This window comes from Eublepharis macularius, chromosome 14, assembly GCF_028583425.1.
Source record: "Eublepharis macularius isolate TG4126 chromosome 14, MPM_Emac_v1.0, whole genome shotgun sequence".
Lineage (NCBI taxonomy): Eukaryota > Metazoa > Chordata > Lepidosauria > Squamata > Eublepharidae > Eublepharis > Eublepharis macularius.
This window is the reverse complement of record NC_072803.1, coordinates 8,389,382-8,402,579: the sequence shown is the minus strand read 5'-3', so window position 1 is coordinate 8,402,579 and position 13,198 is coordinate 8,389,382. Positions and strand designations below refer to the sequence as shown.

Below are 13,198 nucleotides of genomic sequence, written 5' to 3'. Positions count from 1 at the left end.
ATATCATTAGTCACCGAGAATGTTTGGGGTCCATGGCTGGATTAATACAGGCTAAGGTCTTAAGCTATGTCAAGTTTAAGAGTCCCCACAGCAATACCCCCCCCCCCCAATGTGCATTACTGTTGAAATTTAGTAATATTTTTTAGAGGGCCTTTCTTAACCTGAAGCCTAAACTGTACTTTAGGCTTGTGCACGAATCTGACTCTACAGGGACTGGCCTGACAATCTCTCCTGAATTTTCCTCTTTCTTGGGGAGTATGGTGGTCATTGATGGAAGATGCGGCTTCTTCTGTAGCATCCTCAGCTATAGAACCGTCTCCCTAATATGTTACAGCCTAACATAAGAACATAAGAACATAAGCAAAGCCATGTTGGATCAGGCCAGTGGCCCATCCAGTCCAACATTCTGTCACACACAGTGGCTAGAAATCCAGTGCCATCTAAAGGACTGTCAGTGAGGCCAGGACACCAGATGCCCTCCCACTGCCTTCCTTCCAGCACCAAGACAACAGAGCACCACCTCCCCACAAAGAGAATACCATCTATCTCCTGTGGCTAATAGCCACTGATGGACCTCTGCTCCATATATTTGTCCAGTCCCCTCTTGAAGCTGGCAATGCTTGTAGCTGCCACCACCTCCTGTGGCAACGAATTCCATGTGTTTATCACCCTTTGTGTAAAGTAGTATTTTCTTCTATCTGTTCTAACCCGACTGCTCAATAATTTCATAGAGTGCCCACGAGTTCTTGTATTGTGAGAAAGGGAGAAAAACACATCTTTCTCTACCTTCTCTAACCCGTGCATTATCTTGTAAACCTCTATCATGTCTCCCCTCAGTCGTCTTTTCTCCCGGCTAAAGAGCCCCAAGCGCCTCAATCTTTCCTCATAGGGAAAGTGTTCCAACCCTTTAATCATTTTAGTTGCCCTTCTCTGTACTTTTTCCAGTGCTATGATATCTTTTTTAAGGTGTGGCGACCAGAACTGTACACAGTACTCCAAATGAGGCCTCACCATCGATTTATACAGAGGCATTATGATACCGGCTGATTTGTTTTCAATCCCTTTCCTAATAACCCTCTTGGCTTTCAGAAAAGCCTGTAAAACTTGGCTATTTCAGTTATCTGGAGGAAAATACCATCAAGTTGCAGACAACTTCTGGTGGCCCTGTAGGGTTTTCAAGGCAAGAGACAAACAGAGATGGTTTACCATTTGCCTACCTCTACAGGGAAACCCTGAACTTCCCTGGTGGCCTCCCATCCACATACTTACCAGGGCCGACCTTGCTTAGCTTCTGAGATCTGATAAAATCAGGTAGCCTGGGCTTCCGTTGAATTTTATTGGATGGCGAATAGATACTGTAGTGTCCTTTGAATGTTAAAATCTGTAAATTGTTGAGATTTATGCCATGCTGATATTTATGGAGCAAGGCTATTTGTTATTTTTATTATTTATATATTTAAAGTGTAATGTAGAGATTGTTTTCATAGGATCCTTTGGCTGCCTATCAATTACCATGCTCAGTTCAAGGTAATGGTCCAGCATACCTACGGGATCACTTCCCTCCCTATGTCCCTCCATGGCAGCTTCGCTCATCTCAACAGGGTCTCCTGCAGGTGCCGGCTTGCACATGGGCGAAATCAACAGCAGCCCGTACATGGGCTTTCTCTGTGGTGGAACGGCCTGCCTGAGGAGGTCAGGAGAGCCCCCACCCTCCTGGCTTTCCACAAACAATGTAAAACTGAATTATTCAAAAAGGCCTTTTTTCTCAGCTAAGAGGGTGGCTATTGTAGGAAAGGGATCCCAGATGTTTCGCTAATGAGTTAGAAACTATAGATTTCACCATTATGTTGCCTTACATATTATCTGTTGCTTTAAATATGTACTCCTATATCCTACCTGTGCTTTGTGTTGTTCAGTGTAAGCCCTAGAATTGATTATGTTCCGTTTCAGCAATTCCTCAACCCTATACTGGATCCTTGCTAATACTATTATCTTTGTAAACTTGTATTCATTTACCCCATGACATCGTTTATGGAAATGTTCTTGACACTGTATGGAAATGCCCGCCCTTGTCCTTGCCACTGATTGTACTAATCTCACACTATGTAATCCACCTTGAGTCTCAGGGCCAAGCTACAAGTGACGAATGACACTTGAACGGCAAGTGGATTGAGTGGAGGGCAAGTGAACAGGGAGAAATACACTTGCCGTTCAAGTGTCATTCGTCACTTGTAGCTTGGCCCTCAGTGAGAAAGGCAGAATATAAATAAATAAATGTATATTTGTTAGCCTTTCTGAGCTTACTTTAGAAGAGCAGGACAGAAATGTATCAAATAAGTAAACATTCTGGAGTTCCTACACAGTAACCTGGTATGCTCTTTGGTGTGTGTGTTTCGGGGGGGGGGGGCGCTATATATCAGGTTCTGGGTTCTGAACTCCTCCCACGAAACGAATGCCCTCCTCTTGTCACTCCAGCATTGATGGACCGTTCGATGTTGCTGAGGCTAGAAGCTATTGACGTTCACAGACGGAAAAGGAACAGAGCCGCGCAAAATTGATTCTGGATCTTTTTTTAAAGAATGCATGCACGTTTGTATGGAAATTAGACGAGGCCCTGAGGCTCAAGACACACTGAAAACAAGGCTAGGCAAAGCAATAGAAAATCCAGTTACAGGAAACAATCCAGCACCGAGACCCAAGGGACAAACTAGAGGAATTAATGGTCCTTTTTCAAGTTCCATAGATCTGATCCCTGCGCTGATGTAAACTGGCAATTGCTGGAACTCATCAACACGTATCAGCAAGATGTAGTCCATCATTTCTACGGCTGCGTGAAAATTTTGCTCCAAGCCTACCAATCCCCATTCACATCAGGCCGATCTGTAATATTGCTCCCACAATTTTCATGTCTCATTATACATCAATAGTACCTTGCAAACAAAAGTAACGTCCGTGTCACAACACGCCTACAGAGCTATGCTTAATCATTTGCAGACAGGGTAGGAACAGGTGAAGAGACAGGAAAATAAAATTGCATAAGAACAGGTACGACGGGCTCTCTCGCCTGCCTTCTGCTTTCTTTACGGGGATGCGATGAGACCGGGGAAACAATTTTTTCCAGGATGCTCTTTCCGTAATGCCATCAGTTCTGCATGGTCTTATACTACATTCCATCTGGCCTGGGAGAGAAGCGTTGCCCGCTAGAGACAGTTACAACTGGTGCTGTTTGAAAGCTTATTCCCTCTAGAGGCTCTTCATTCATTTTAATCATTTCCATTCTGCTCTGTCTACCAAAGGCACTCAAGGCATGTTATGGACAATATAAACCACAACAGCCACAAAATAATCATATATCGAAACAGCACCAGTAAAATAGAAATCACTTATGCTAAAATGCCATAACAACAGTGCATTTCTTAGCAGCATCAGGTATTAATTAAAAAATAAATAACCAAAGGCTTGGGCAAACAAGTACAACGTTTGCTGGCCTTGGAAGCTTCGTGTACTCTTTGTGAAAAGTGCAGCATAATGGAGGCACCGCCACAAAAAATACGCGTTGCTTTTTATGCCTCCCTCTATTTCATTTAACAGTGACATGGAACAGGGCTGCAGGTGACTGCAGTAACTGGGCAGCTTCACAGAGCTGCCGTCCCACACCACGTAGAACGTTAACGGTTATAACCATCACTTTGAACTGAACCCTAATATGAATGGATAAACAGTGTAAATCCTTTAGCAAAGGTGACACATGGGCTCTGTAATTCATACCAGGTGCTATAAATCTTTCTGTGTTTTGAACTAGCCGAAGCGTTTGAACAGTCTTTAAGGGCAGTCCCACATAACATGCATTGCAGTAGCCTAGCTCAGATATATAATTACATGGATACCTGTGGCCAAATCAACTCTTGCAAGAATAGTCTTCAGCTAGTGAACCAAGAAAGCTGGCCAAAATTGCAACATTCCATACAGGAGATAAATACAGTTCTAAAAGCACCCCTAAAACTGCAAACCTGTTCTTTCAACAGGTGTGTGGGGACCCTGAGTTGCTTATAACACTCTCCTCTCCTGCACTTTATCATCACAACAACTCTGTGATATAAGGGAGGCTGAGGGCCAAGCTACAAGTGACGAATGACACTTGAACAGCAAGTGTATTTCTCCCTGTTCACTTGAGCTCCACTCAATCCACTTGCCGTTCAAGTGTCATTCATCACTTGTAGCTTGGCCCTGAGTGTGTGACTGAGTCAAAGTCACCCAGCAAGTTTCAATGGCAGAGAAGGGATTCAAACCCGGATCTCTCAAATCCCGGTCTGATGCTCTAACCACTAAACAAGACTGGCTCCAAATATCATCTGGATCCAAAGAACTGTTCATTAGAAGGGGCCATGCACCTGCTTCCTTCAGGGTAAATGATATCACACTTTTTTTCACTGAGACATATACAATGCCTCAGGCACACCTGCTAAATCCCCCTACTCCGTGCAATCAGCCACAAAGATCAACTCAGACAGGTGTTGTACCTGAACTTCCCAAGCAACTTGGCCATATCCCTGAACCATAATAATTGAAAACTCATCCATGCCATGTGACTGGACCACAGCACACTGATTCCGTTCTGAGAGTCAATTGATAAAGTAATCCCGTTTGCACCAGAAGTGAGGGATTTCATCTGCAAAAAGTTTAGCAACACGTCACGCCCAGGTAAGCCCGATCTCGTCAGATCTCAGAAGCAAAGCAGAGTCGGCCTTGGTTAGTAATTGGATGGGAGACCTCCAACGAAGACCAGAGTTGTAGAGGGAGGCAATGGCAAACCATGTCTGTTAGTCTCTTGCCATGAAAACCCCACCAGGGGTCGCCATAAGTCAGCTGTGACTTGAGGGCACTCTCCTCCACCACCACAGTACACATCTGAATGGTTGGGGTTTATCTGAGGGGCAAGATATGTAATCTCTCCTGCCACTTGGAACAGTGCAATGGGATGGCTTTCCACAGATGCAAAGGTGATATAGAAACGAGCCCGCTTCACTGCTATCACTGCCACTGTGAAGTTGCACTCTAGCCAAAGTTTGGATAAAATCTTCCTTCACTTGCACTCTATCTGTCTATTAACCAGTTTCATAGCCGTAAGCTCCCAGCCAAACCAGGGACACCCATGAACACGTGGAACTCCCTCATACAGAATCATTCCATCATAGTTGGTTCTGTCTACTCAGACTAGCAGTGGCTGTACAGGGTCTTGAGCAGATCTCTTTCCCATATACAATGCCCTAGCTTTCACATATACAATACTACTTGATCTTTTCAACTAGAGATGTTGGGGATTGAACTGGGGACCTTCTGTATGCTGAGCAGATACTCTACGACTGAGCCACAGCCCCTCCCCATGAAGGCGAATGGATCTATGGAAAGCTAAAGAATTCCCCCAAGTGCCCTTCTGTCAGCTGCCCTGCAACTCAAATTTCCAGGGGAGAACTAAGACATCGAAAGGAACAGCAGGCACGTCCACCAGTAACTCCCCGAGGGCCTACAGGAATCCATCGGCTTTCAGGTAAGGGGCAGCTTAATAAATGTCCTACCCTTGCAGAAATTTTGAGTCTAATACCTCACCGAGTAATGGTCAGTTTGTGACAGGGGAACTGTAGAAAACTAAGCTGCTTTTAAACCATTTAATTCTGACTCAGTGAAGAAGATAAAAACCATTCCCAATGAGCTGACTGCAGCCCCTATGGGGACAGCAGCAAGATCCAGCAGTATTATGCTGAGCGGCAGGCAGAAAATGGATAATGCCAGTTACAATTTAAATAAATTTAGTTTTTTAAAACTTTAAAAAAAGATTTGTTATAGTAATTTGTAGAACCAATAGCAACAAAAAAAACCCCTTTAAAAGGTATCACACAGCAATCCCTAAGCTGAAAATATCACATCTTGTTACATGGTAACTGACCTAGAGTCCAGGCTCTTGCTGTCAAAGTTCTGCAAAGTTCTGCAAAGGAATGGAGCTGCAAGAACTTCTGAGTATCTCACTGTGTTATCCAGAAACTGCCCTCAACCAGTTGTTTTTCCATTCTCCACCTTGCCCTGACCAGAAGCTGAGCCTCAATTCCTGTTCATGGGTTTTAATTCCTCTTTGAGCATTTTAATTTGGCCTACCCTTTCCATTTCCACACGCTGCCACCACTTACTATTTCCGTAGGGTGGAGGTTCAATGCAGCCACACAGTTCTCCGCCATTGTCAACTTCACAAGTTCTGTTGGGACAATCTGCCCCCACACAGGGATCTTCAACCACTCCTGCTAAAAAGGAAACAGACAAAGACAACCAATTTATTTTAAGACCGGTTATCTCTGCCACTGCTTGTCATGGACACGTTCAATGCTCACCCAAGAGAAAACTCGCTGCTGCCCTCCATTACTGCCACTGCATACCCGAGAGAGGGAAATGCCTCTACAGAGGCAGGTAGACATTATGTTTCCATTGTGTGCTGCATGGGTTGTGTACTTTGTATTGTGTTGAAAATGAGCACAGTCTGTGGTGAATTAGGCTGCTTCCATACACATTGGATAATCCACTTTCAATGCTCCTTAATGATCATTTGGGTTTTTGTGTGTGAAACAAAAAATCCACTTCCAAAGGATTGCTAAAGTGCATTATCCAACGTGTGTGGAAATAGCTTTAGTTGGCTGGAAGTAGGGCTCCACAAAATGTGTCATTTTTTTTTCTTTTGGTGAGAGAGCTTGAAAAATGTTTTTTTTTTTAACTTAGGGAGCCCCCGCCCCACTTATGACAAATCTATGAACAGGAATGATGGAATAATGGAAAAGATTGCAGACCAAATAAAAATGACAGAAAACACTAATTATGACTCCACCTTTCTCAAAACTTGGCAGCCTGTACTGGAATATACAGAGAAACAACATTCATCTACAGATAGTCAGATACATACCTCATTCTATGGGTGCTTTGGATACTAAGAGAGTGTAATTCTCTTTTTTTGTTGATCTAATGTCTAGCCTATTATACAATTCTCTATATGATTATTTGGCATAACTTCTAGTTGTTGTTTAATCTGAAAGCTGACTGTTAATGTACAAATTGTTATTGTTTACTTGTTGTAGTTACATATGGCAACTGATTAAATAATTTTTTTTAAAAAAAAGGAATGATGCCTAGTTCACTTACAGCAATTTTCCTTCTCGATCCACTCTGTGCTGAGGATCCCGAAGGACCGACAAGCCTCCCCGTAGGCTGCGAGGGAGCCACAAAGCTGGTACTTCTTCTGGTTGTAGCAGCCGTCGAGGAAACACGATTCGTAAAAAGGCAGCGGATCCAGCAGCCCGTAACATGGCTGGAAGAAGCCTTTCATGTCAGTAAGTTTCAGGCAGTAGTTGTCGCTCTGCAGGACTTGAATGTGAACGTTGTCACAGGAGGCCGCGTACTGAGCGTACTGGAGCTCATTGCAGCTGGAAACAAGATTTCAAAAATGTTCACTCAAGACGTAGGAAAAGAGGTGTTGGAACACAGTGGGTTGCCAGCACTCTTGGTGGGAGGTGGCACCCCTGGTACTACATGCGCATGCGCAGAATACGTGCACGCTCCCAGGACCAATGACGTCACTTTGGATCAGCTGGAATAAGGGGAGTTTTAAAAAGTTTAAATCACCTTTGGCGAAAATGGTCACATGGCTGGTGGCCCCACCCCCTGATCTCCAGACAGAGGGGAGTTTAGATTGCCCTCCACGTGTGGAGCACAAGTGAATGGCAAGTGAACAGGGAGGAATACATGTGAGCCTGTTCACTTGCCAGGCAAGTGTAATTTGTCACTTGTAACTTGGCTCTAAGGTATAACCCATAACAGACTCATCCATAAGAAATGTAGAGTCAGTCCCTTGGGTCCCTCTCCCATCCATGACCCGTTGCACTGAGCTCACCTCTTTTGCATGCCGTTGGTTTTCCAGCTCTGTGCCAAGAACACGCTGCTCACGACCGGTTTACCTCTCAGGGTGACATAATCGTCTGTGCGGTCCCCATTGAAATTTCCACAAAGCCCACAAACTTTATTTTGCAGCCGCTCACTGATACTGATTTTGATGATGTTGAAGCCATTGTAGTGGATCTGGATATCGGGGCTCGTGTCAATAACCAGGAAACCCTCCATGTTGTATATTTTGGTTGACAAGCCAGTCACAAAGGGGACATTCACCTGCGTCCCATTCACCTAGTTACAGAAATAAATAGAACTTAGATGAAAGGGGAATGTGGAAGTCTCCATTCTGAAAAATGAAGTCCCACGCCAGGTCTCAACTGTTGACGCCACTCAGCCCACAACCAAGATCTCAACCTTGATGATTTGGTTTTCCACCAAAAATTGTGAACTCAGGATTTTTCCTCCAGTTCCAAACTCCCACCTGGAAATATAAATTTTAATTTATCTAACACTGCAAATTCTCAAGAGATGCTTAATCACCCCCTGTATGTCAGTAAGGAACCTCATCCTATAGAAAATCCACACCTAATTCCAGTGGCCAGAAATTCAGTAAATTGTTCTATCCATACATATATCTAGCCATTTATTCATCTATCACTGCTCATACAGCTATTGCCTTAAACAGAAATTAAAATGGAAAGAACCTTATTTAATGTCATTTTTCTGATGTTTAATTATCGCTCCTATATATTTTGCCACATCTAGTAAACTGTTAAATCACTGGTGATCACATATAGTTGCCTTATACTGAATCAGACCAATGGTCCATCAAGGTCAATATTGTATACTGACTGGCAGCGGTTCTCTAGCATCCCAAGATTGAGGTCTTTTACATCACCTACTGTCTGGTCCTTTTAACTAGAGATGCTGGGATTGAATTCAGGATTTTCTGTATGCAAAGCAGATTCTCTGTCACTGAGCCACACTAGTAGCTTCCTACTAGCACCTTGGACTGTAGGCAGCTTATGGTGAGAATTACCAGTTAGAGGGATCTCTAACTCTCAAAAGTTCATACCCTGGAAATCTAGTTGGCCTTTAAGGGACTACTGGACCAGAATCTTGCACAGTGACTCTCAGAGCAAAGCTACAAGTGACTTTCTTCATGTGGAGAACTCTAGATTTTTTTCGCAAGGTTACCTGGGAAGTGAAGTCCGAGTGGTCCTTCCCCTCTCTGTTAGAATCACTGCCTGAAGAGCCACAAGAGGGCTTCATTTGGGGCAGGCAGCTCTACTTTATCCCAGGGCATCCTGCGGGCTGCCTGCTCCTGGGGAGCTGCTCTGGAAGCAGCAGCGTCGGTGATGCTTCAGCCGCAGTGACAACAGAAGAATCTGCAGCAGACCCTTCCACTGTCGCTGCAGCTGAAGCTTCACCGATGTGGCCGCTTTCTCCAGAGCAGCTCCCCAGGAGCAGGCAGCCCACAGGACGCCCTAAGAGAAAGTAGCAGTTGCCCACCCCCAAACGAAGCCCTCTTGTGGCTCTTCAGGCAGCGATTCTAACAGAGAGGGGAAGGACCACTTGGACTTCACTTCCCAGGTAACCTTGCAAGAAAAATCTAGTGTTCTCCAGGTGAAGAAAGTCACTTGTAGTCACACTTGTAGATTATCTATTAAAAGCTCCTTAAGATGGCACAAGAAGTTGATACTGTACCTTGACAGTATTGCGATCACTAATCAGAATCTGTTCCTCATTAATGTAGAAGTAAACAGGTGAGATGATAGTCAAGTTGGGGGAAGACCACTTATCAAAATTGATGATGAGTTGGAAGGAGACGTCGGGAAGTTTCTGGCAGATGGTGGAGAGGACAAAGGCGCAGTTAGCAGGGAAGTGGAGGAAGGCGCCATCGAATGTACGGAACACTCCTCCACCTGCCGCAATGCAGTAGGATGTCTTCGTGCTAAAGCAGCCCCGGACTCCGTTCCGGAGGGCGCACTCTTCGTCCGACTTGCACTGGCGGGGGTCACATTGGATGAGATTGCGACGAAAGCAACGGCAGCGGCGTGTGCAGTCACTGCTCCAGAAGAGCTGCTTGGGCTGCAGCAGAGAAGCAAAAGGGAAAAACTTGAGCTGAGTGAATTTCCCACAAGATGAAGCCCGCAGTGAATTCACTCAAAGATGCTGTAGCAGCGGCCATGACTCACGTGCTATCATTCCAAAAACTACCCAAAGGCATTATTTAACCAAGCCTCTATATTGATTTTATACTTAAAAAGTACTCAAACATTCAACAAAAAACCTACATTCATTTAATTTAAAAACAAATCCATAAAATTTAAAAACAACTGATTACAATCAACAGCAGCACATGTACTCCATTGGTATAAAAACTTACTGATAGACCACCAATCCTGTATCTACTGAGGTTAGGATTCTGAACAGTGCCTCATTGGTATATCTTGAGATGGGAGGGTGCACTTGAAATATCCATATGAAAACTATATATTGAGATCATTGCCATATTTTGGTTTCCTGACCCATTGCAGCTGGAGTGAAACAAACACTCTATCGTGCACATTTCAACATACATGCTTTTTTCCTAACAGTTATTAGCATCTATCTCACAAAATGTAACCTGTGAAATAGCTTCTGGTTTATGAAGAGCAATGCTGCGGACAACATGCAGATATTTTTTGACTCTTCAGATAAGCAACTTTACAAACTTGTTCTATTCAAAGACATATGCTGAGAAGTAAGGCAATGTAGAATGATACACTGATCAACACGAAGGTATTTCAGCCAGGAGAGGGCAGTCATGGAGTATATATGTAAAGTGATACGTTCATTCTTGGCTAATAGTCTTAAGGAATATGACAGGCAAAGTATTTTAGGGTGACTTCATGCACTTCCCAGTGAAATCTGTAGATTAGGGATGGATACTTCTCTTTCCATGCATAGGCAATAGAGATAGGCACAAACCGAATTACGAACCAAAGTTCGTCATGAACCAAGCTGGTTCGTGAACCAGCAGTTCATGGGAGCTCATTTCTCCTGAACCGCGACAGATTTTAGCCCGGTTAATTTGGCTCGTATTTAGTTCGTCACTGCAGACAGCCTGGTGCTGATCAGTTTCCTAGGCAATGGTGGGGATGGGTGCTCTGTAGACCTTCTGCAGAAGTGACATTTTTATGAACCGTACAAACTGGTTCACAAACTGGGGCAAGTTCATGAAAGTTCGTGGTTCATAAATGTGATGAGCCACGAACCGCCACGAACCGCCATTTTCCTGGTTCATGCCCATCTCTAATAGGCAACCATATCAAAGGGTAGTTTCCAGGAATATGGCTGCCTTTTGTGAATGCAACACTTTTGTGCATTGTTGAAAATGTCAGAAATTCCATATGTGCCTTTTTATGTTTGGTGGGCAGTACCATTCATAACTACAGTAACAACAGACTTTCACAGGTTAAGTTCTCATGTGAAGCCACCCTTCATGATGGTTCAACCAGACCCATTCATCTCCTGCTGCATCAAGTGGTGACTTGCATGTATGAATGAGCTACTACAGATCCAAATGTCCTACCAGTCTAGCACAATGTTTTACAACAGAGCTTGTTCTCTGATTCAATTGAAGTTCATTGTGTTGACTAGTGTGGGCTCCAGTGTATGATTGAAAGGCAAATGATACAATAACATTGGTGAAAGCTTGAATGGGAGGTAGATACAGAAACCCAGAGCTTTTTTTCAGCAGGAACACTGTGGAACAGAGTTCTGGCACCTCTTGAAAATGGTCACATGGCCGGTGGCCCCGCCCCTGATCTCCAGACAGAGGGGAGTTTAAATTGCCCTCTGCGCCAGTGGTGCGGAGGGCAATCTAAACTCCCCTCTGTCTGGAGATCAGGGGGTGGGGCCACCAGCCATATGACCACTTTCGCTGAGGGCGATTTAAACTTTAAAAAACTCCCCCCTTGTTCCAGCTGACCCAAAGCGACGTCATTGTGCGGTCCTGAGTTCTACCACTGAGTTCCACCACCTCTTTTCCCAGAAAAAAGCCCTGCAGAAACCCTACATACACTCCTCTGAGTTCTATAGAAGAAGGAAATGTAATAAAAATTATTATTACTATTATTCATCATCAAGTGTGGTAACATGCATGTGTGAACATCTCCCAAGTTTACCTTAACTTCTGAAGCAACAGAGGAAGATAAAAGGAAAAGAAACCATTGCAAACGTCATACACGAGAGACAAATAACCTTTCTGTGGATGAAGGCCTAAAATGGCTTCAGATACCCAGTCTCTAAACTAGTCTATCTCAGCCAGGGTCAAATTATCCTGCCAGCTCTCCCCTCTTCTGTTTTGGGCTTATTTTGGCAGACTGAAAGAGGTGTGACACATTCCAAGCCAATCCTATTTGCCCGACACCTTCACAGCTCGTAAAAGTGAGGAAATTCAAAGTTACAGTTTCCACAGCAACCTCCCCCTTTCTACCTTCAAAGGAGAGCAATACAAATATCCTGTTGACCACTGATGTGTCCCTTTGCAGAGGAGCACAAATTACATTCCACCCTTTCGCTATCAGATTTATAGAATAATTGAGCGTATGAGCTTGCTGCTCTGCTGATAAGGGGCTCTGGCGCCTCATTTTTAAAGGACAGGGAAAAGCAACTACGAGAAAGTGGAGAGACAAAGCTGGTAAACAAACCATTCTTCATGGCAGCCATCTTGGAGCCTGGGCCAGTGCAACAGACCTTCCAAAAAGGTTTGCGTTTCAGAAACTGTACTCAAGGCTAAATTCACTTTTAAACCACAAGACCGTTTTGTGGCACGTCAGTCCCATTTTCCCTGACATTTAAGATGTTTGCGTAACATCTCCATCCAAATCAAACCAAAGGACGCTTTTGAAAGACAGATTCTTGTTCCCTTTCATGACTACTGTCCTATGTCTCCCATTTATTATTTGAACTCTGTGATTTCAAGCACTGAGCTCTCTCTTCTCTTGAATTTATATCTTTCATTGATATACACTGAGAGTAAATTCCTTGAATTCCACAGTGGCTCTTGGTGTAAGTAACAGGGAAGAATCTCCCTCTGGGTTTATGCAAATGGATGCCATAAAATGAAAGTTTAATTTTGTCGTATCCCCCCCTCCCCAAAGCAAGGCTGAAAGCACAGCCATATTACTGAGAATTTGTCATTACACTGGGAGGATTAAACTGATTAATGATACAGAATGCATAGAATGATATCACTAAATACATCACCGTTGTTCATTATTTCAGG

General features: G+C 43.9%; 1 protein-coding gene across 1 annotated transcript in view; it reads right to left on the bottom strand.

Annotated features, from left to right (window-relative positions):
* Nucleotides 1-13,198, bottom strand: part of TECTA (tectorin alpha) — a 91,220-nt gene that overhangs the window by 10,973 nt on the left and 67,049 nt on the right. The window contains 4 exon segments of the mRNA XM_054997615.1: nt 6,183-6,293; nt 7,180-7,487; nt 7,919-8,214; nt 9,631-10,014. Coding sequence (XP_054853590.1) covers nt 6,183-6,293; nt 7,180-7,487; nt 7,919-8,214; nt 9,631-10,014 — 1,099 coding nt within the window.